The 20,365-nt window shown below is 51.0% G+C and overlaps 2 protein-coding genes across 3 annotated transcripts in view; both read left to right on the top strand.

The window, feature by feature from the left end:
• Positions 1-20,365, top strand: part of LOC102574276 (protocadherin gamma-A4) — a 389,584-nt gene that overhangs the window by 46,206 nt on the left and 323,013 nt on the right. The gene's annotated exons all lie outside the window — the stretch shown is intronic.
• LOC132243390 (protocadherin gamma-A1-like) lies at positions 746-10,926 on the top strand. Its single transcript, XM_059713050.1, has 2 exons — positions 746-3,329; positions 7,932-10,926. Exons 1-2 carry the CDS (start codon positions 882-884, stop codon positions 10,320-10,322), a joined length of 4,839 nt encoding a protein of 1,612 aa, XP_059569033.1. The 5' UTR covers positions 746-881; the 3' UTR covers positions 10,323-10,926.

Raw genomic sequence — 20,365 nt, 5'->3', positions numbered from 1 at the left:
TACTGACTGCCAGACAGAAAAACTTAAACCAAAGCCTAGGCCACTGCTGTAGAGGTCTTTGGTCCTTAGTGTCAGAGACCTTAACAATGAAAATCCACTTCCGAAGTAGAAACAGCTTTCTCCTTTTGGTTAAGAATCTACTCTTCATTTCAGGCACTTCCCTACTGCTTTCGTTGAGTTCCTGTTCTTCATGAATTTGTAATTTTAATAAAGAGAGAGTCTTCTTCCGGATATTTGGCATTTAAGAGGGGAAAATACACAGCAAATGCCAAAGTCTGTGGACAGTAGCCAAGGGGCAGGAGAAGCACACGTCCCACTGGGACTTTCTTTCACTTTCTGATTGATTAAGTCTATTGTTTAAACAGTCCCGAAAGGATGAAGAGAGGAAGAGTCTAAAGGAAGAGAGGTTGCTGTGCTTTAAGGGTGCATGCTTCCATCGAGCACTACGGTTGGAAGAAACCTCAACATATCTTCTCTTCCACTCCAACCAAGAATCGAGCCTGAGACCCCAAATTATTATTAACCTTCAACTAACTAAGGGAAACTGTCCAAATGAAGCTATATTGCTACATACCCTAATTTAGGAAATGCTAGTATATGTGAGGGCTAAAAGTTGATAAATCCGAACCCACACAAAACAGGTTCTGATTTATTTTTCTGAGCAGTTGCAGTTATTGGTTAAGACTCTGAGCGCCGCTGTTCACCAATCAGGGAGAGAAAAAATGCAATACGAGATCCAGCACACACATACGCCTGGCAGTCAACACAGCAAAAAGCAGCTGAAATCCTCTCTGCAATCCGCTTAGTTTTGTACAATAACAAATAAAAACGGAACGGCAGTGGCAAGAAAAAACGAATATAAACGAGATTCCCAGTTGAAAATGGCGAAGGCACAAAGGCTGGGGGATTTCCCAAGGCAAGCCGCACTGTGCTGCGTGGTGCTGGCCGTGTGCGGGGCCGCTGCGGCCGGGCAGATTCGCTACTCGATCCCCGAGGAAATGCAGAAAGGCTCTTTCGTGGGCAACATCGCGCAGGACCTGGGGCTGGAGGCCAAGGCGCTGTCTGAGCGCGGCGTGCGCGTGATTTCCAGAGGTAGGACGCAGTATTTCGCTTTGAATGTAAAGAGCGGCCATTTAATCACGGCGGAGCGGCTAGACAGGGAGCAGCTGTGCGGCCGGGCCGAGAAGTGTGTCATCAATTGTGAGATTATTGCAGAGGACAGAATGGAAGTTTTCATAACTGAAGTCGAACTCACAGATGTGAATGACCATGCCCCGAGCTTCCAGGAGGGGAAGCTGGAGTTCAGGATCAGTGAGACAACTGCCGTGGGAACACGGTATAGTCTGGAAGAGGCGCAGGATCCGGATGTGGGGATTAACTCTATCCGGGACTACCAGCTGAGCAGCAACGAGCACTTCTCTCTGGATGTGCAAGCGGGAGCTGCTGGGGACAAATACCCCGAGTTGGTGCTGGAGAAGCCCCTGGATCGAGAAGAGCAGGCTGCTCACGACCTCATCCTCACAGCCACTGACGGCGGAGATCCGGTCCGCTCCGGCACGGCGCGGATCCACGTGGTGGTGCTCGATGCCAATGACAACGCGCCCGTGTTCAGCCAGACGCTCTACCGCGTGAGCGTGCGGGAGAACGTGCCCGTGGGCTCCGCGCTGCTCACAGTTAACGCCACGGACGCGGACGAGGGGCTCAACGCTGCAGTCGCCTACTCGCTGCGGAAGACGAAGGACAAAGCGTCTGAGACCTTCCAGGTGGACTCTCGAACGGGAGATATCGTGACGGTGGGGACTCTGGACTACGAGGAAGAGGCCGTCTATGAATTGGAGGTTCAGGCAAGGGACAGTGGAGACCTCTGGGCCCGGGCAAAAGTACTGGTGACTGTCCTCGACGTGAATGATAACGCACCCCAGATCACAGTCACCTCTGCTGTCAGCTCCATCAGTGAAGACAGCCCGCCAGGGACTTTGGTAGCGTTAATACATTTAGAGGATCCGGATTCTGGCAGGAACGGGGAGATCATGTGCTCCATCCCGGACCACGTCCCCTTCCGGCTCCAGAAATCCGTGGACAACTACTACAGCCTGGTGACGGCCAGGGACCTGGACCGGGAGCAGGTGGCGGATTACAACGTGACGGTCACGGCCCGGGACCGCGGGGCGCCGCCGCTGTGGTCCGCCACGACGATCGCCGTGCAGGTGTCGGACGTGAACGACAACGCGCCGGCCTTCAGCCAGGCGGCCTACAGCGTGTGGGTGAGCGAGAACAACGCCCGCGGCGCCTCGGTGTTCTGCGCGCGGGCGGCCGACGCGGACTGGGGCGACAACGCCCGGGTGACGTACTGGCTGGCGGAGGGCGAGCTGCAGGGCGCGCCGCTGTCGTCGTGGCTGTCGGTGCAGGCGGAGAGCGGCGCGGTGCATGCGCTGCGCGCCCTGGACTACGAGCAGGTGCGCGAGATCCGCTTCGCCGTGGAGGCGCGGGACGGCGGGTCGCCGCCGCTGCGCAGCAGCGCCTCGGTCACGCTGCTGGTGCTGGACCAGAACGACAACCGGCCCGAGATCCTGTACCCGGCGGCGCCCCGCGACGGCTCGACGGGCGTGGAGCTGGCGCCGCGCTCGGCCGAGCCGGGCTACCTGGTGACCAAGGTGGTGGCGGTGGACGCGGACGCGGGGCAGAACGCCTGGCTGTCGTACGAGCTGCTCAAGGCCAGCGAGCCGGGGCTCTTCGCGCTGGGCGTGCACACGGGCGAGATCCGCACGGCGCGCGCCCTGGGCGACAGGGACGCGCTCAAGCACCGCCTGGTGGTGGGCGTGCGGGACAACGGGCAGCCGCCGCTGTCGGCCAGCGTCACGCTCACGGTGGCCGTGGCCGACAGCATCCCCGAGCTGCTGGCCGACCTGGGCAGCCTGGCGGCGCCGGCGGCCGAGGCGCAGGCCAGCCTCACCTTGTACCTGGTGGTGGCCGTGGCCGCCGTGTCGTGCCTCTTCCTCGCCTTCCTCATCGTGCTGCTGGGCCTGCGGCTGCGCCGCTGGCGGCAGGCGCAGCTGCTGGGCTCGGCCGGCGGCGCCCTGGCCGGGGTGCCCGTCTCGCACTTCGCGGGCATCGACGGCGTCCGCGCTTTCCTGCACTCCTACTCCCAGGACGTGTCTCTCACGGCCGGCTCCAGGAAGAGCCAGTGGAGCTTCGGCCCGCCCAGCTCTGCCGGCACCCTGGCTCGGCCGCCGGCGGGACAGGGCAAGGAGCCTGCCCCGGTGGTTGAGGACTCAAATATGTGTGAGGCGGACCAGGCTGCGCTGCAGGTGAGCCGACGTTTTTGTACCTTATGACTTCTCTTAGTTGGTCTTGGCGAGTAGCCGTAGATATGTTGAAACTTCTTGACTAGGGGAAGGCCTTTTTACGTGTGATTCGGAACGAATGTTGAGGACACCATTCCTTTGAGTCTATGGCTTTACTAGAGGGGATTTGACCATCAAGGTCTAACTTTTGTGGGGTTATGTTACTGATTACTATTAATCAGTAACACCAGAAAGGTAGGCTTTGATGATCAGATCCTCTGTAGTAAAGCCATAGATGCAAAGGAATGCCTGTCTTCAACATTCTTCCTGAATTTTGTGTTTTCTGCAGATTTGGGTACTTTTATGTGCGTAAGGCCAATTGTCTTTATGTTTCACAGTTTTTGTATTCTCCACACATATTTCATCTTCTGACTTGGCTTGCAGATGCTGTGACAAACTATGGGCTTTATTGTAATATTTCTCTTTTGAAATGTATGTCTGTTGATATAATTTTGCATTCCCCAGTTTCTCTTTAAATCTAAATAGAGAGTGAAAGAAGCGTTAGCAGGGTCCAGTCCTAAGTGCTAGAACATCTTAAATTCAGGAAAGACCAGAGGTATCTTCAGCAGCAGCAGAGATATGAATGTCCTTGTTGACACATAAACAAAGTGACCTGCGAGGCCTTCCACGGAAGGCTCCCTGGGAAGTTGGGGGAGATAAGAGTGACATCGAATGAAACAGCAAGGAAGCAGGATAGTGACCCGAGTCTGAAGAGCAAGATCCTCTGAACAGTTTTGGGGATCATGGCTGAACAGACTGAAACGAGATTCTCCGAATACCTTAAGGGACAGAGGGAGAGCTTAGCCTCATGAGGCGGGCAGAGAACTTCTGTTTGGAAGGCCTTTGCCTAAAGTGCCTTAATTGAAGAGGAGCTTTCTGTGTTGTTGTTTGGAACTTCAGCGTACTCTGCTCTGTAACAGGAGGAAAAGTCCCTATTTAGGAGCAGAACTGGAAGGAAACTTTGAGACAACATCATGGCAACCTGCTGAGGTTGAGGGATTGAAAGGGTAGGATCCCAAGGATGGAAGGAGTCAGAGCTCCACACTTCCCATTCTAGAAGCCATGCATGGCTGGCTTCGGGGAGGGGAGCAGGAGCACTTGGAGAGACAAGGGAAGGCTGCAGAGGTGCTAAGCAAGCGTCTCTCCCCCGCTCATCCCCCCGGGGGAATCTATGACATAGCAATCTATAAAGGAAAAAAAAATCCTTTATTGACCAGGGCAGAACAATCCATTAAAGAAATCTGTTCCCCAAACCCTGTTATTTACATGACAATTATGTTGTCAGGGTGGTTAAGGCTCTTGTTTCTTGAGGGTGCTGTGTACCATGTTGAAGACTGTCCTCAGTGGACCTGGCTTTGAATTGGTACTTGGTCATGCAGTCTCGAGGTGATGTGAGGCACCTCACTCCCTTGCCTACTCTTACCTCTGTGAACTGCTGTGGCCCGGCCATGTTAGCTGAAGGGATCCTGTGTTCCAACAGAACTTTGACTTGGTTGTATGTATATGTATCGATATATACCAGTGTAGTCCAGTTGAAGTACAAGTCTACCCAAACGTCATTCCTGAATTCCACATACACCAGAAATTCGTACCTATGGCTTTAAGGTATGGAAGGGTCTGTCTATAGTGAGGTAGTGACGACAGCACTTTTTAACTACTACAGTCACAGGGGTCTCTGTTTTCCTATGTTTGGATCTTGACAGTTTATGATAATGTGTTTTACAATGGTTGTGTTAATATCTGAATTAAGAGTCTAAAATGTCCCAAAAGGGATTGTATTTCTCTATAGCACATGGAAAAATAAGAATTATCATAATGATAATAATATAACACCAGAAGCCCTTGGCTGCCTCCACTATCTTCATCCATTAACGTCTGTTGTGTGCCTTCCTCTTCCAGTCCTCCACCTTTAATTTCCGTAGGTCTGAAACGGTATCATTTAGCCATCTTTGTCTTGGTCAACCGGGCACCCTTCTCCCCTCCCGTAGCTCTGAGGAGCACTTTCTTTGGTGTGCAGATCACTTCCACTCTTTCAACCTGGCCCAGCAACTGTAATCGCTGCGCTCTTATTTCCTGTGTCACGACTGGGTCTCTGTACAGTTGATGTAATTCATTAGCGGCACTTGTGAGCCATTCTTGTGTTATGGAATCATACTGTGCAACAAACGATTTCCATAAAACCTTGCTGACAAAACGGTCTGATAATATCTCATTCGCTTGTAAGCGAAGGTTGACTGCCTTAATTATAGATGGCCTGATTATGTTTTTGTAGACTTGAAGCCTAGTTTACCTTGGGATGAGTTTGGTTGGATGACAGGAGCTTGTGCAAAACAAAGTAATCTCTGTTTCCATTCTTGGTTGAATTTCTATTCTCCCTTCATTTTCTTCCTTTATATTACCATCTAGTCCTATGATAGTCTAAATACTGGAAGTGGGTTACTTGCCTGAAAAATTGTGTTGTTTATTGTTATGGGAGGTCCCTGATTTACTGCTGTTCTATTTAGAGCAGATATTGTGTTTTATCAGTTTCACTTTTAATCTGAATTTCTTTGCTTTATTTTTTTAATCAGGTACATAGAGCTACTATATCATTCATATTCTCACTTTTGAGATTGATATCATCAGCATATGCAAGGCTCTCTATGCAGTTGAACTCCTCCCCTCATGTTATTTATGCTTCTGATTACTTTTCCCAGCGCCAGGTGTAATGGGATAAGAGACAAACGATCCCCTTGTCTCAAGCCTGTTCTAATTGGGAAAGGATCCGATCTTCCTGCGAAGGAGCTACTTCTGTTTCTTGATTTATGCATGCAAACTTTAATTCATCCAATTAGTTTGTTGAGAATTCCTGATTCAGCTAAAATGACCCAAAGACCTTGTCTCAGTATGCTCTCATATGGTTTCTGCAAGTCTATGAACAGAATGTGTCATTACAACCTTTGATTACAATTCCCATTGTTTTCTCAACTATTTGTCTTAGTGAAAAGGTTTGGTCTGTCCTTGATCGGTTCTGGTGAAATCCAAACTGGTATTCTCCCAATATTTCTGTATAAGGTAATAAGCACCATAGCAAGACGGTAGGAAATACTTGTATACATAGACGTTAATAGGATGATACCTCTGTAATTCTAACATTCTAGTTTGCTGCCCTTTGTGAAGATGGGACATATTAAGGAAGAATGATTATCGAATATTTATTTAATAACGGGATATTAAAAGCTGGCAGACTGGCAAAGCTTGATTGGCTTGGGCATATACTTAGTTTGATTAATTTTGTTAGAGTTGTACAGTTGGACATCTTTGCATCTAAAGAAAGTTACAATATGGAGTATTTGAATAGCAATGTATTATTCACCATGTCAGAGTGCTCAGATGTTGAAAACCTGTCTTCTGTAATGCAGGTGCGGATGAAGGAGATTTCTATTATCTGTATTTATAGTGTAGCCCGGAACAAAAGAAACGATTCCTAATAGTTTTAGACCATCCCCCCCACCCCCTTCTTTGGCAGACAGCTGTGAAAGAAAAAGAGAAATTACAGTGGCTTGAGAAAGAAATGAGAACACGGTTCTGCAAAAAGTTGTAGAATTGAGACTTCCTCCTGTCACTCTCAGTTTAAAAATGTTTTGTCAAACACTTCTGATTTTCTTTAGATGGATCTCAAGTGCTTCTGGGCATGCATGGATGTGACTGATGAAAAAGGGTTATAAGTCATAGAAAGGTCGCATTCTTATATATATACACACTAGCCAATTGTTCTCAAGAATGATGGGGGCGGGGGCTGGGAAGAAGTGCCACCTAGCGCCCCATGCTGCCGCTGTTCTGCCTCTTGCAGGGTGTCTATACTGCCCTCCGGGTGGTGGCACCCGCACGCTTGAAGCACTCTGATTGGCTGTTTCAGTCAGCCAATCAGTGCAAATAAAGCCTTAGCACAGACAGGCTTAGGCTTTTATAATATTAGAATATATAGAGATAGAGATAGATCTCTCTCTCTCTCTCTCTCTCTTTCTCTCTCTCTGTATATATATGTGAAAATGCAGGAAGATCCAGATATTCTCCGCACATTCAGATAAATCTTTCCATTCAAAAAAACCCAAAACAACAGCCAGGTGAGAGTAATTTTCACAGTAATATTAGACCGATATGTATATATTATAAGAGTGTTCCGAAATGAAGATTAGGTACTACGGCAAAACGTCTGGGATGCACCACCATGGCTTCACTAATTACACGCTGCATATACCTTTAGGAAAGGACAAAGTCCTATGCATTCACCAGTGGAGCCGCAGCTGCGCCCGGTCTCATCACTGCAGTTCCCCGACTGCGACTCCGAGTGCCGCTGTTGGCCAATACGGAGCGGCGCTGGAGACTGGGATCCATTGGAGCCTCCTGCAGTGCGATTGCTCAGAAAGCTAACAGCAGGAAGAAAACAAAGCAGAGTGACATTCAGAGTCTGCTGAGAAGAGAAAAGAAACCTCAGCAAAGCGCGCGGAACAGATACTGAGCAGGGAACGCAGACACAGTACTCTCTCCTGTGCCCTGCCTTCTGTCATTTGGCTGGGATTTCTCAGCGCCTAATACGATTGACACGGAAAAAGAAAGACGCTGGGCAACACTCTCCAGGGAATGGCAATGGAAACACGGCAAAAACACAGCGGCCAGGCGGCAGAGTGGCAAGTGCTCTCCTTTCCCTTCTTGCTGTCTCTGCTCTGCGGGGCGGTCTCGGCGCAGATTCGCTATTCGGTCCCCGAGGAAATGCCCAAAGGCTCCCTCGTGGGCAATCTCGCCAAGGATCTGGGGCTGACTGTGCGAGAACTGGCTGATCGCAGGCTCCGGGTTGTCTCTGCAGCCAGAAGACAATACTTCACGGTGAAGGGTGAAAACGGGAACCTGTACGTGAGTGACCGGATAGACCGGGAGGACATCTGCGGGAAGGCCCCGCTCTGCGCTCTCGCTTTCGAAGCCGTGGTGGAAAATCCACTGAACGTTTTCCACATCAACGTCGACATCCAGGACATCAACGACAACGCGCCGCGCTTCCTACGAGATAACAACACACTGGAGATCAATGAATTGACGCTGCCAGGAGCCCGCTTCTCGCTGGGAAATGCCCAGGACCCGGACGTGGGCTCCAACTCCCTGCAGAGTTACCAGCTCAGCTCCAACGCCAACTTCGTGCTGGAGGTCAGGGAGAGCCAGGACGGCAACAAGTACGCGGCGCTGGTGCTGCAGAAGCCTCTGGATCGGGAAAGGCAGCCCGGGCTGCACTTGGTCCTCACGGCAGTGGACGGGGGGCAGCCCGCCAGAACCGGCACGGCTCGCGTCTGGGTCAACGTCACCGACGCCAACGACAACGCGCCCGTCTTCACCCGGGACGTCTACAAGGGGCGCGTGCGGGAGGGCGCCCCCGCGGGCTCCCTCGTGCTCCAGCTGAACGCCTCGGACAGCGACGAGGGCGCCAATGCGCATGTCACCTACGGGTTCAGCAACACACTGGAAACCGCGGGCCAGAAATTCAGCCTGGAGGCGGAAACGGGGAGGATCACGGTGAGGGAGCCGCTGGACTTCGAGGAAACAGCAGCCTACACTTTGGAAGTGGAGGCAAAGGACGGCGGCGGCCTGGTGACCCACTGCAAAGTGGAGATCGAGGTTGTGGACGAGAACGACAATGCGCCCGAGGTGACCTTCACCTCCGTGTCCAGCCCCGTCCCCGAGGACTCCCAGCCCGGCACCGTGATCGCGCTGATCAAAGCACGAGACCGAGACGGTGGAGGTGACAGCGAAGTCACTTGCCGCATTCCGGACAACCTGCCCTTCAAGCTGGTGTCGTCCTCCAAGAACTACTACAAGCTGGTGACGGCCGGCGCCCTGGACAGAGAGCGCAGCCCCGACTACAACGTCACGGTCACGGCCACGGACAAGGGCGCTCCGCCGCTCGCCACGACCCAGACCGTCCGGCTGCAGGTCTCGGACGTCAACGACAACGCGCCGCTCTTCGAGGAAGCGTCGTACAGCGCCTACGTGGCGGAGAACAACCCGGCGGGGGCCTCGCTTCTCCGCGTGCGAGCCTCGGACCCCGACCTGGGCCGCAACGGCCGAGTCACCTACTCGCTGGTCAGCCCCGGCGGCGGCAGCGGCGGCGGCGGCGGGGACAGGAGCGCGGCGGGGGCGCCGGCCTGGGCCCACGTGTCGGTGCAGGCGCAGAGCGGGGCCGTGGTGGCGCAGCGCTCCTTCGACTACGAGCAGCTGCGCGAGCTGCGGGTGGAAGTGGAGGCGCGAGACGGCGGGTCGCCGGCGCTGAGCAGCAGGGTGACGGTGCGCCTGTTCATCCTGGACCGGAACGACAACGCGCCCGAGATCCTGTACCCCGCGCCGGGCGCCGTCGAGGTGGTGTCCCGCTCGGCCGCGGCGGGCTGCCTGGTGACCAAGGTGGTGGCGGTGGACGCGGACTCGGGCCACAACGCCTGGCTGTCGTACGAGCTGGTGGCGGCGGCCGAGCCGGCGCTCTTCACGGTGGGGCTGCGCAGCGGCGAGGTGCGGACGGCGCGCGCCCTGGCCGACGGCGACGGCGCCCGGCACCGCCTGCTCGCCGTGGTGAAGGACAACGGGCAGCCGCCGCTGTCGGCCACGGCCACGCTGCAGGTGGTGGTGGCCGAGAGCGCGCGCGAGGCGCTTCCCGAGCTGGCCGAGGCCGAGGCCGAGGCGGCCGGGGCCTCGGACTCGGCGGCCGCCCTGCAGTTCTACTTGGTGCTGGCGCTGGCTCTCGTCTCCTTCCTGCTCCTCCTGGCCGTCGCCCTGGCCGTCCTGGGCAGACTGCGAGAGGTAACGATTAACCGCCTTTGGTACTCTTTTTCAGCTCCGGAATGGAAGGCAGGTCCCAAACAGAAACCCAGGTACAGAGAGAGGTCTGTACCTTACAGCTACAACCTGCATTGGGACTCAACTTTTTCAACAGGGAGCAAGGATTCTGAAAATAACTGAAAGGCAACATATAGAAAGGATTTTCTGTTCTAGAAAGACTTCTGAATATCTGATGTCCAGCAGTAATTCAGCTCCCTGAGACTCACAGCTTGCAATCCATACAGGTCAGGAGGAAAGAATGTGCAGCTTGCAGTAGTTATTGGCCTCAGTTTTACAGGTCAGGGCTAGATATTTTAACATAGAACATTGATGTTAGAGAAAACTTTTGCTTTATAACGTTTATATGCAGAGTTTTTAACTGCCATCATGTCTGGTGTGGCAGTCACTCAGGTTAAAGGATTATCCTTCCAATGGATCAAGTAAGGGTTGTAAATGTGTGTTGGTGGCTAAGAAGGCCAGTCCTAGAGCTGAAGAATCTCTGACAAATGCTACAGGTGATGGTTAAAAGGAGGGTTGGAGCACAGCTTTCTCTGTCGTTTTTCCTTTCCTTCCATTTCTGTCTTTTTTTGCCTCCAGAGCAAGATGGTTTTCCTCAAAGATGTACCTTTTCTCAAAAGGCATTGCCATGTAGCCCTTTCCCAGGCTAGTTTTTCCCAATTTGTGGTGTCAATGCCACACTTGTAAATGTTAACCTTGAGAGTGTCTTTAAAGCATTTCCCCTGCTTCCCACATATCCTTTGTCCTTCCTACACTCTCACCTTGCCTGAGGTGGGAGTATAATTGTTTTGGTAAATGTGTATCTGCTTTGCCCACACAGTGCCATGTCCACTGCAGTTGACGCTGAATAATCAACACTTCCATATTGGGTGTGTTAGGGCTTGGGCAGACAATTATTTGGGCCCATGGGCCACACAGCCAATTCTGGGGAGCTGCAGCAGCCAGTCAGCACCCCTCCCCAACAGCCCCAAGCCCATACACCTTGCAGCCCCTCTCCACCATCGCCAATAGCACACAGCCACAGCTCCAATCCACTTTGCACCTGTTCTGGACTCTACCTGGTGGGAGCAGACCAGCTGGAACCCTTGCACACACTCCCAACCCATCCCACACCACACCTGCTCCTGACTGCCTGCCCACAGTGAGCAGCAGCAGTAGCCAAGCAGAAGCTGCTGCTCAGGGGCAGGGGGGAAGAAGCCCCACTCACTGCTACTCAGTCCTTCTTGCAGAAGCTGCCCAGAGCCCATGCTTGGCTGGCCTCTGGCTCCTCCCTGCCTAGCACTGCTGCTACTGCTGCTTCTCAACATGTGCTGGTGACTCCAGAGCAGTTGCAGGGTGGGCCATGATCAGGGATCTGTGTGAGGTTCCAGCTGGTCTGGAGCTGGTCTGCTCTGGCAGACTGAGTCCAGAGCACATTTGGGGTGGGCAGGGGTTGGAGCTGTGCATGTGAGTCCCAACCAGTACCACAGGGCTAGGGCCAGCGGCAGCAGCAGCTAGAAGGCAGCCCAACCATGGAGCTGACCCAGCCCCACTGCATGCCCAGTAGGGCTGTGTGAAGCTTCAGGTGGTGATTCAATTCAAAGGAGATTTGGCCTGATTCATTCAAATCTCTGAATCTGAATCAAATCAGGGGACCAATTAAAAGTTCTGAATCAATTCGAAGCTCTCTGAATCTTCGGAAAAGATTCGGAGAGCTTCTATGATTTGGGCAGTCCCTGGTGGCTGCAGCAGGGAGCTGCAGCCAGACTCAGAGCTGGTAAGTACTAGGGGTGGGGGAAGAGGGCCTGGGGGAGGGGACCATGGGAGGACACCTGTCAGCCCCCCTGACCCCGCCCCCTGCTCCCCCAGTGGGCTGGAGCTGGCTTGGGCAGGGCACCCATGCAGGGGCTGGGGGAGCAAGGGGGGGGGGTTGAGGGGCTCATGCAGAGCCCCCCATGCAGTGGGGGGTAGTGGGGGGCAGCAGGGATAACCCCCTGCCCAGCAGCACCTGCTGAGTTGGGGCTTTTCTTTCCAAAGAGCCGGGAACTGGGACGGGGCAGCCATTGTGGGGCTGGCTGATTCAGAGATTCAGCAGCAGCCATATCTCTGAATCGGATTCAGCCAAATCAATTTGGGACAGTGATTCAAATCACCAAATTGAGACACTGTGCCCCAAATCGGCCAAATCCAAATCTGAAGCGAATACTAGCCGCTTCTCACAGGCCTAATGCCCAGGGGGCAGTAGGATGCACCACAAGCCCCACTGCAGGCTGAACAAAGTCCCTCTGTGGGCCAGATCCAGTCCATGGGCTGTATTTTCCCAAGCTGTGTGTTAGTGTCAGTGAGGATGCTGGCATTTATGCAATGATCCTCCCATTTTATGCCAAGGATCTTCCACAAGTAGCACTGGTGATGGTGTTCCACGCTTTTCACATGGTCCTTGTAGGTCACCCAAGCTTCACAGCTGTAGAGAAGAGTTGCCTTCTATAGTAGGAGCTTTGTTCAATTCCTGGTGTTGTGATCATTGATGATTCAATCTTCTGAAGGCAGAGTTGGTGCATTGGATCCTCTACTGCATCTCCTCATCAATGTTGGCCTTCTTTGAGAGATGGGTGCCAAGGTATGTAGTGTTCAACATTCTCCAGCTCCTTTCCATCCATGGGGATCATTGCCAGAGGAATTAATTGACCAGAGTAGGCAGATTTCATAGATTTCATAGACATTAGGGCTGGAAGGGACCTCACAAGATCAATGGGTCCAGCCCCCTGTCCAAAGGGCAGGCAGTCAGCAGAAGCCAAATGATCCCAGCAAGATAAGCATCCAAGTGGTTCTTAAGGAATCCAGAGTAGGTTCCTGCACCACCTTTGGGAGGGAGTCTATTCCAGGCCCTGGGGACTTGGAGAGTAAAGAATTTTTTCCCTATGTCCAGCCTAAAACAGTCTTCCAAGAGTTTGTGACCATTGGACCTAGTCTTCCTCTGTTCACCAGGGCACCCCATGAGTTCTCCCAGTTCCTGGTGCCACACCCCTTATATATTTATAGGCTACCACCAAATCCCCCCTGATCTTACACTTTCCCAGGCTGAAGAGTCCCATGGCTCTCAGCTTCTCCTCATAAGGCTTGCTGTCTTGCCCTTTGATCATGCTCATGGCTCTCCTCTGGACTCTCTCGAGCTCCACATCCTTTCTGAATTACAGAGCCCAGAACTGGGCACGGTACTCCAGTTGTGGTCTCAGCAAGCCCAAGTAAAGTGGGAGGATGACTTTCCATGTCTTGTTTGAGATGCATCGGAAGATGCAAGCCAGAGTTTTGTTCACTTTGCTGGCTGTGGCATCACATTGGTGGCTCGTGTTCATCTTGTGGTCCATTATGACCCCCAAGTCTCTTTCAGACATGGTGCTAGTTAGCATAGCACTGCTGAGCCTTTAAGTGTGGTGTTGGTTCTTTCTCTTGAGGTGGAGCATGTTGCATTTTTCAGCATTGAATGCCATCAGGTTTTGAGCCGCCCACCTTATAAGCCTGTTGAGGCCAGCCTGGATTGCCAGCCTATCCTCCAGGATGGCCGCACTTCCCCATAGTTTGGTGTCGTCAGCAAACCTAGCCAGTCTGCTTGAAACACCTGAGTCCAGATAATTTATAAACACATTGAAGAGTACGGCTCTGAGAACAGAGCCCTGGGGGGATGCCACTGGTGACCACACACCAAGTTGATTCGGTCCCGGAGGACTGGAAAAGGGCTAATGTCGTCCCCATTTTCAAGAAGGGGAGGAAGGAGGACCCAGGCAACTATAGGCCAGTTAGTCTCACCTCCATCCTAGGCAAAGTCTTCGAAAAAATTATCAATACTTACATTTGCGAGAGCCGGGCAGGACAAATTATGCTGAGGGGAAACCAGCACGGGTTCATAGCAGGTAGATCATGCCTGACTAATCTAGTCTCTTTTTATGACCAGGCTACAAAACACCTGGACGCAGGAGTAGGGATTGATGCCATATACTTAGACTTCAGGAAGGCCTTCGATACGGTATCCTACACCATACTGGTAAACAAGTTAAGAGGCTGTGATTTGGATGACTACACAGTCTGGTGGGTGGTGAATTGGCTAGAGAGTCGCACCCAGAGAGTCATAATGGATGGGTCGGTATCGACCTGGAAGGGTGTGGGCAGTGGGGTCCCGCAGGGCTTGGTCCTTGGACTGATACTCTTCAATATCTTCATCAGCGACTTGGACGAGGGAGTGAAGTGTACTCTGTCCAAGTTTGCGGATGACACAAAACTGCGGGGAGAAGTGGACACACCGGAGAGCAGGGAACAACTACAAGCAGACCTGGACAGGTTGGACATATGGGCAGAAAACAACAGAATGCAATTCAACAAGGAGAAATGCAAAGTGCTGCACCAGGGAGGAAAAATGTCCAGCATACCTACTGCCTAGGGAATGACCTGCTTGGTGGAACGGAAGCAGAAAGGGATCTTGGAGTCCTAGCAAACTCCAAGACGAACATGAGTCGGCAGTGTGACAAAGCCATCAGAAAAGCCAATGGCACTTTATCGTGCATCAGCAGATGCATGACGAACAGATCCAAGGAGGTGATACTTCCCCTCTATCGGGCGCTGGTCAGACCGCAGTTGGAGTACTGCGTGCAGTTTTGGGTGCCACACTTCAAGAGGGATGTGGATAACCTGGAGAGGGTCCAGAGAAGGGCCACTCGCATGGTTAAGGGCTTGCAGGCCAAGCCCTATGAGGAGAGACTGGGGCACCTGGACCTCTTCAGCCTCTGCAAGAGAAGGTTGAGAGGCGACCTTGTGGCTGCCTATAAGTTCATCACGGGGGCACAGAAGGGAATTGGTGAGGTTTTATTCACCAAGGTGCCCCCGGGGGTTACAAGAAATAATGTCCACAAGCCAGCAGAGAGCAGATTTAAACTAGACATTAGGAAGAACTTCTTCACAGTTAGAGTGGCCAAGGTCTGGAATGGGCTCCCAAGGGAGGTGGTGCTCTCCCCCACCCTGGGGGTCTTCAAGAGGAGGTTAGATAAGCATCTAGCTGGGGTCATCTGAACCCAGCACTCTTTCCTGCCTATGCAGGGGGTCGGACTCAATGATCTATTGAGGTCCCTTCCAACCTTAGCATCTATGAATCTATGAATCCACTGTCACAACCCAAAGGTGTGATTTTTTGTTTGTGTGTGTGCTTTGGCACTGCTAAATTATTTCCCGCCAATTTGTTGCTTTCTTTACACGGTAGAGTTCTCTGCTGCTAGAGAGAACTCTGGTGCAGCGGGGGATTTCCTGCCGGATTGCAGCTTCTTTGCAGTGTGCATCTCTTTCTTGCACCGTAGTGATACACGTTGTAAAGAAGTTCCCGCCATTTGTATTAGGATCCGCGCCATGTTATTGGTCGATTCCTAATTTAGGCACACGTAGCGGCTAGCGATTGGCTTGCTAGCCGTACAAAAGGCTTGGGTAGTTTCCGCCCAAGTCGGAGAGGAGGAGGGAGGAAGAGAGAGAGATTTTGTGTGAAGATCTTAAAGCTCTGTGGACCCTCGCAGACCCGACGCGCCTCCCCTAAGCAGGCAATAGAGGCAATACAACCGAGCCTATGGAGCTTTCGCTTCTCGCCTCTCCCCGTCGCCGAGTGCAATCCTAGATGTATCCCTTTCCCGTAACTTCGGACCCGCGGAGCCTAAGTAACTCCGGGGAAACTTTTCGAACCCAACTTAACCGGACCCGCAGAGCCTAGCAAACTCCGTAGGAGCAATCGATTTGTCAGAGTCCTCCAACGAGGGTTCAAGCAGGAGCTGTGCCTGGGAACCTCTCCAGCCTACACCAATACCATCTTTGGGTGTAAGTAAACAATCTTTTCAATCAACCATTACGCCTCCATAACTAATTCTAACTCGCATGCGCTAAACTGCCCCGCGGTTCTCTCCCGCCCCGCGTGCCCGGGCTGCCAGCCACAGCCCGCGTGCACCGAAGACGGGTCCGGTACGATCCTGGTTCGCCCCCGGCTTGCCTATGGCGGCCAGAATGGGATCGGAATCACCGACGCGCATGGCGACAAGGGCGGGATCGGGGCCCGGCTCGCACATCCACCAACTATCGTGCTTTGGGTCTGTCCATGGAGCCAGTTCCCCAGCCATCAGACCGTGAAATTTTCTAAGCCGCAATTCCCCAATTTTTTCCATGAGGCCATCATGGGACACCAGGTCAAAGGCTTTCTTGAAGTCCAAAAATATGATATCCACCCCTTCTCCTTTATCCAGGTGATGCGTCACCAGGTCACAGAAGGAAATCAGATTGGTCAGACAAGATCTACCCACCGCAAAGCCGTGTTGGCTTTCTCTCAGAAATTACTTTATGTTAGGATGTTGATAATGGTTTCCTTGATGATTTTTTCCAAGATCTTTTCAGGAATTGAGGTCAAGCTAATTATCCTGTAGTTCTCTGGATCTTCCCTTCTCCCTTTTTTGAAGATAGGCACCACATTGGCCCTTTTCCAATCATCAGGCACATTGCCTGAGAGCCACGACTTTTTTAATATCCTCACTGTAGGCTATGCTATAATGTCACCTAGTTCCTTTAGCACTCTTGGGTGCACTTCCACCGGGGCTGGCTGATTTGTGAATATCGAGCATCTTAAGGTGTTCCCTCACAAGATCAGTGGCAGTGATGGTCTCAGTTTCACCCTTCCCCTGGTGATTCTGCCTCTTGTCAGGCAGGGTGATCCCACTGGGCTGATGGAAGACCAATGCAAAGTAGTTGTTAAGGAGATTGGCTTTTTCCTGGGTGTCTGTTATCAGCTGCCCCACTTGGTTGAGTAAGAGTCCAATGTTACCCTTGTTCTTTTTCTGACTTTCCATGTATTTGAAGGACTTTTTATATTCCTTGATTTGAGTGGCCAGTTTGAGCTCAGTTTCAGCCTTGGCTTTCCTAGTTTGCTCCCTGCAGGTGTGGTCAAGTGCCGAGTACTCCTCCTTAGTGGTGTTTCCCATCTTCCATTCTTTATAAACTTCTTTTTTTAGGTGCAGGAGGTCCTTGAGTTCCCTATTGAGCCAAGGAGGTCATCCTGCCCTTTTGTTACTTTTTCTGTGGGTTGGAATGGACTTAGGTTTTGCTTCAATGGTTGCATCCTTGAGGGATGACCACTCACCATGGACATTCCTCCCTTCCAGATTGTGGTTTCTCAGGGTCTGAACAACTAGCCTCCTAAGCTTGTGGAAGTCGGCTTTCCTAAAATCGAGGACTTCCATATTGCTGACTGACTTGCCAGCTTTGTGGTGAATAGAGAAAGTGATCAACTCGTGGTCACTCAGCTTCCCTGTTCTCAGGTCACTGACTAGATCATCCCCTTTGGCCAATACCAGGTCCAGCAGTGCCTTCCCCCTTGTCGGTCTGTAGACTGCTTGAGACAAATAAAGCTCGTCAATGCTTGAGGAAGCACTGCAACCAATTGAATTTGTCTAAGTGCTCTTCCCATGAGATGTCAGGGTAGTTAAAATCACCCATGACAACCGTACACTGAGAGCGTGCAGCCTCAGCCAGTTCCCTGGCTCTTGCTCTTGATTAGGAGGTCTGTAGTAGACTCCTACTGTTATATCCCCTTCACCACGATTCACTCAGCAACTTGAATAATGTCACAGCTGTTGCACTGCGGAGCTGGAATCAAAGCAGGACGCTTCCAAACCAGACATAAAATCAGCTTCCCCCCTTAATACATGCACCCTAATTTTTTTTGGGGGGGGAGTGTGATTTTTGGAGAAGAGGGGTGTGTTGTATGTAAGAAAATATTGTAAATTAAAAAGGCTTCCAAATCTTTTCACTCAGCCTTTGTGATCGGTGACATTTAAGGTTAGTTTTCAAGTATACTGTACGCACAATCATTCCACCAAACCTCAGGATTGAACACAGTGAAAAATGATTCTTCACTTATGAGACTGCTCTGGGGTTTGGTTATTGTACAAATGCAGAAGGTATGACATTTTATGATGGCCCTTCCACCTCACTAACAGTGCCAGGATTTCCTGTGTAGCCCCGATTTCTTCCCTGCCATCTTTAACATGCCACATAATAGCTATCTTCTCCCACAAGTAAGCAGCACCTTATTTGTTCTAAGTAATCCCAAAGACTTAAAAGCAGCCGATGCTACAGCACAAACGTGTACAAATACCCTCATTGTGAGGCACTAAGAAAATTCACATTAGCCTGTCTTAATGCACATTAACTGAAGAGCACAGTTTTAAAGTGATGCTTAAAGCCCATTAGCCTATTTTAATGTGCATTAACTCTAAATAGCATGCTTTTTTTTTAAGTGAAGCTGTAATGCACATTAAAATAAATGAAGCACCTTTGTTTTTCCAATGTTAAGGGTCATCCCAGGCACTGATTTGCTGGAGAGAAGCACTGAAGGGCCATTTGTACATCCTCCTCCATATGTGCAATGACAGCACAATCATTGGGGTACTGAAGTTCCACAGTTAAGGCCCATGTAACTTTGGTTTTGGCAAAGAGGAGGGAGAAATTGAAATGTTTCCCATCCTCCCATCCATCCTGTACTTGATGCTGATGCTATGTGGCAGGCAGTTACAGATGAGCATCTGGATGACCACAACAGAGATGGAAGAAAAAATTGGTGTGATCACGCAACCCCCTTGCTGCCAGTTCGAGTGACAAAGGGCTCCATAGCAGAGCCAGTGCGTAAGATGGGAGGCAGGGATCTGGTCATGAAAGGATCGGGTCTTAGGGTGGTGATGATAAATTTATCTGGGGAACCAAACTTCCATAAAATCTCCCATAGAGCCTCACAGTTAACAGAGTCAAAGGCTTTGGTCAAATTGAAAAAGGCCATATAAAGTTCCCGATGTTGTTCTTGGCATTTTTCCTGGATCTTCTGGGCCACAAAAATCATGTCCATGGTTCCTCACAATGCTCTGAAACCACACTGAGACTCAGGAAGCATTTCGTTGGCAAGAGGTTCTGCAAAATTTGGTTCTGCAAAATTTGACCGAGGAGCTTCCCAGCGATAGAGAGGAGGGCAATACCTTGATAGTTTCCACAAAGACTTACATCCATTTTTAGAAATGGTGACAATATTGGGATTCCTTAGGTCAGTGGGAATTTTCTCAGTGTCCCATATTTTGAAAAACAGTGTGTGGAGCTTGTTGGCCATATTTTCCCCACCAACTTCAAAGACCTCAGCTGGTATGCCATTAGGGTCAGATGCTTTGTTGTTTTTCATCCAGTCTTACCAACTGGCAGACTTCTTCAGAGGCTGGTGGACTGGCAAGTGTTTCCCTTACTGGATGCTATGGGATGTATTCCATGGTTTCATCAGTCACCCTCAATTCTTGGTTCAGAAGCTTCTGGTAGTGCTCACTCCAGCAGTTTTTGATGGACTCGTATTTGAGGAGTGTGCTGCCGTCTTCATTTCTAGGTTGGTGTGTCCAAAAAAGCTTGGTCTGCACACAACCTCAACTGGTCTGAAGAAGTTCTGCATGTCATGACTGTCAACAAACTGTTGGATTTCTTTTGCCTTCTCTTCCCAACATTTGTTTTTGATTTCTTGTATCTTCGTCTCAGCTTCAGCTCTAAACTGTCAAAAAGTTCCCTACTCCTGCCTGCACATAGGATGGTTTTGCCACAGAAAGCTTTCCTCTGTTTCCATCAAACTAGTCCTGATGATGCCAGGTGATAAAGTTAATTGATTCCATGCAAGCCTCATGGATTGTTTTCTTCATGTCAGTCTTCCTCAACACAAGTGTTACCATTTTCAATCCTAAAATTGGTAAGTTTCTTTCTGAGATATGTTTGGAGGACTTTTAGGTGTCTAGGAGTCTAAAGGCATCTGATGTTGTACGGCTTTGGCCTGATTTGGGTTGCTTTCAATGTTTCAGCACAACCCTGATGGACCTGATGGATTTAACTAAGTGATGATCAGGTCAGCAGTCATCCTTCCTCTCATAATATGCATGATATGAACTGCTTCTGGATCACATGTTCTTACAATGGTATAGTTGAGGAGATGCCAATGTTTCAAGTGGGTCGCCATGTTGTTTTGTACCTGTCATGTCTGAAGCTAATGTTAGCTCTGTACATTTGCTGAGTAAGAGGATGCTGTTGGAATTGACTTTTCTCATTACTGTCCTTCCGAATGGTTCCCCATATACATGTTCAAGACCCGACCAGCT

The sequence above is a fragment of the Alligator mississippiensis genome, chromosome 9 (assembly GCF_030867095.1).
Source record: "Alligator mississippiensis isolate rAllMis1 chromosome 9, rAllMis1, whole genome shotgun sequence".
NCBI classification, from domain to species: domain Eukaryota; kingdom Metazoa; phylum Chordata; order Crocodylia; family Alligatoridae; genus Alligator; species Alligator mississippiensis.
This window is presented reverse-complemented; position numbering and strand designations above follow the sequence as displayed.

Excerpts from the sequence above, each read along its gene's own strand:
- LOC132243390 (XM_059713050.1), top strand. The coding sequence starts at position 882 with ATGGCGAAGGCACAAAGGCTGGGGGATTTCCCAAGGCAAGCCGCACTG. Across the intron at positions 3,330-7,931 it reads TGAGCCGACGTTTTTGTACC|GGAAAAAGAAAGACGCTGGG; the intron begins TTATGACTTCTC and ends TACGATTGACAC.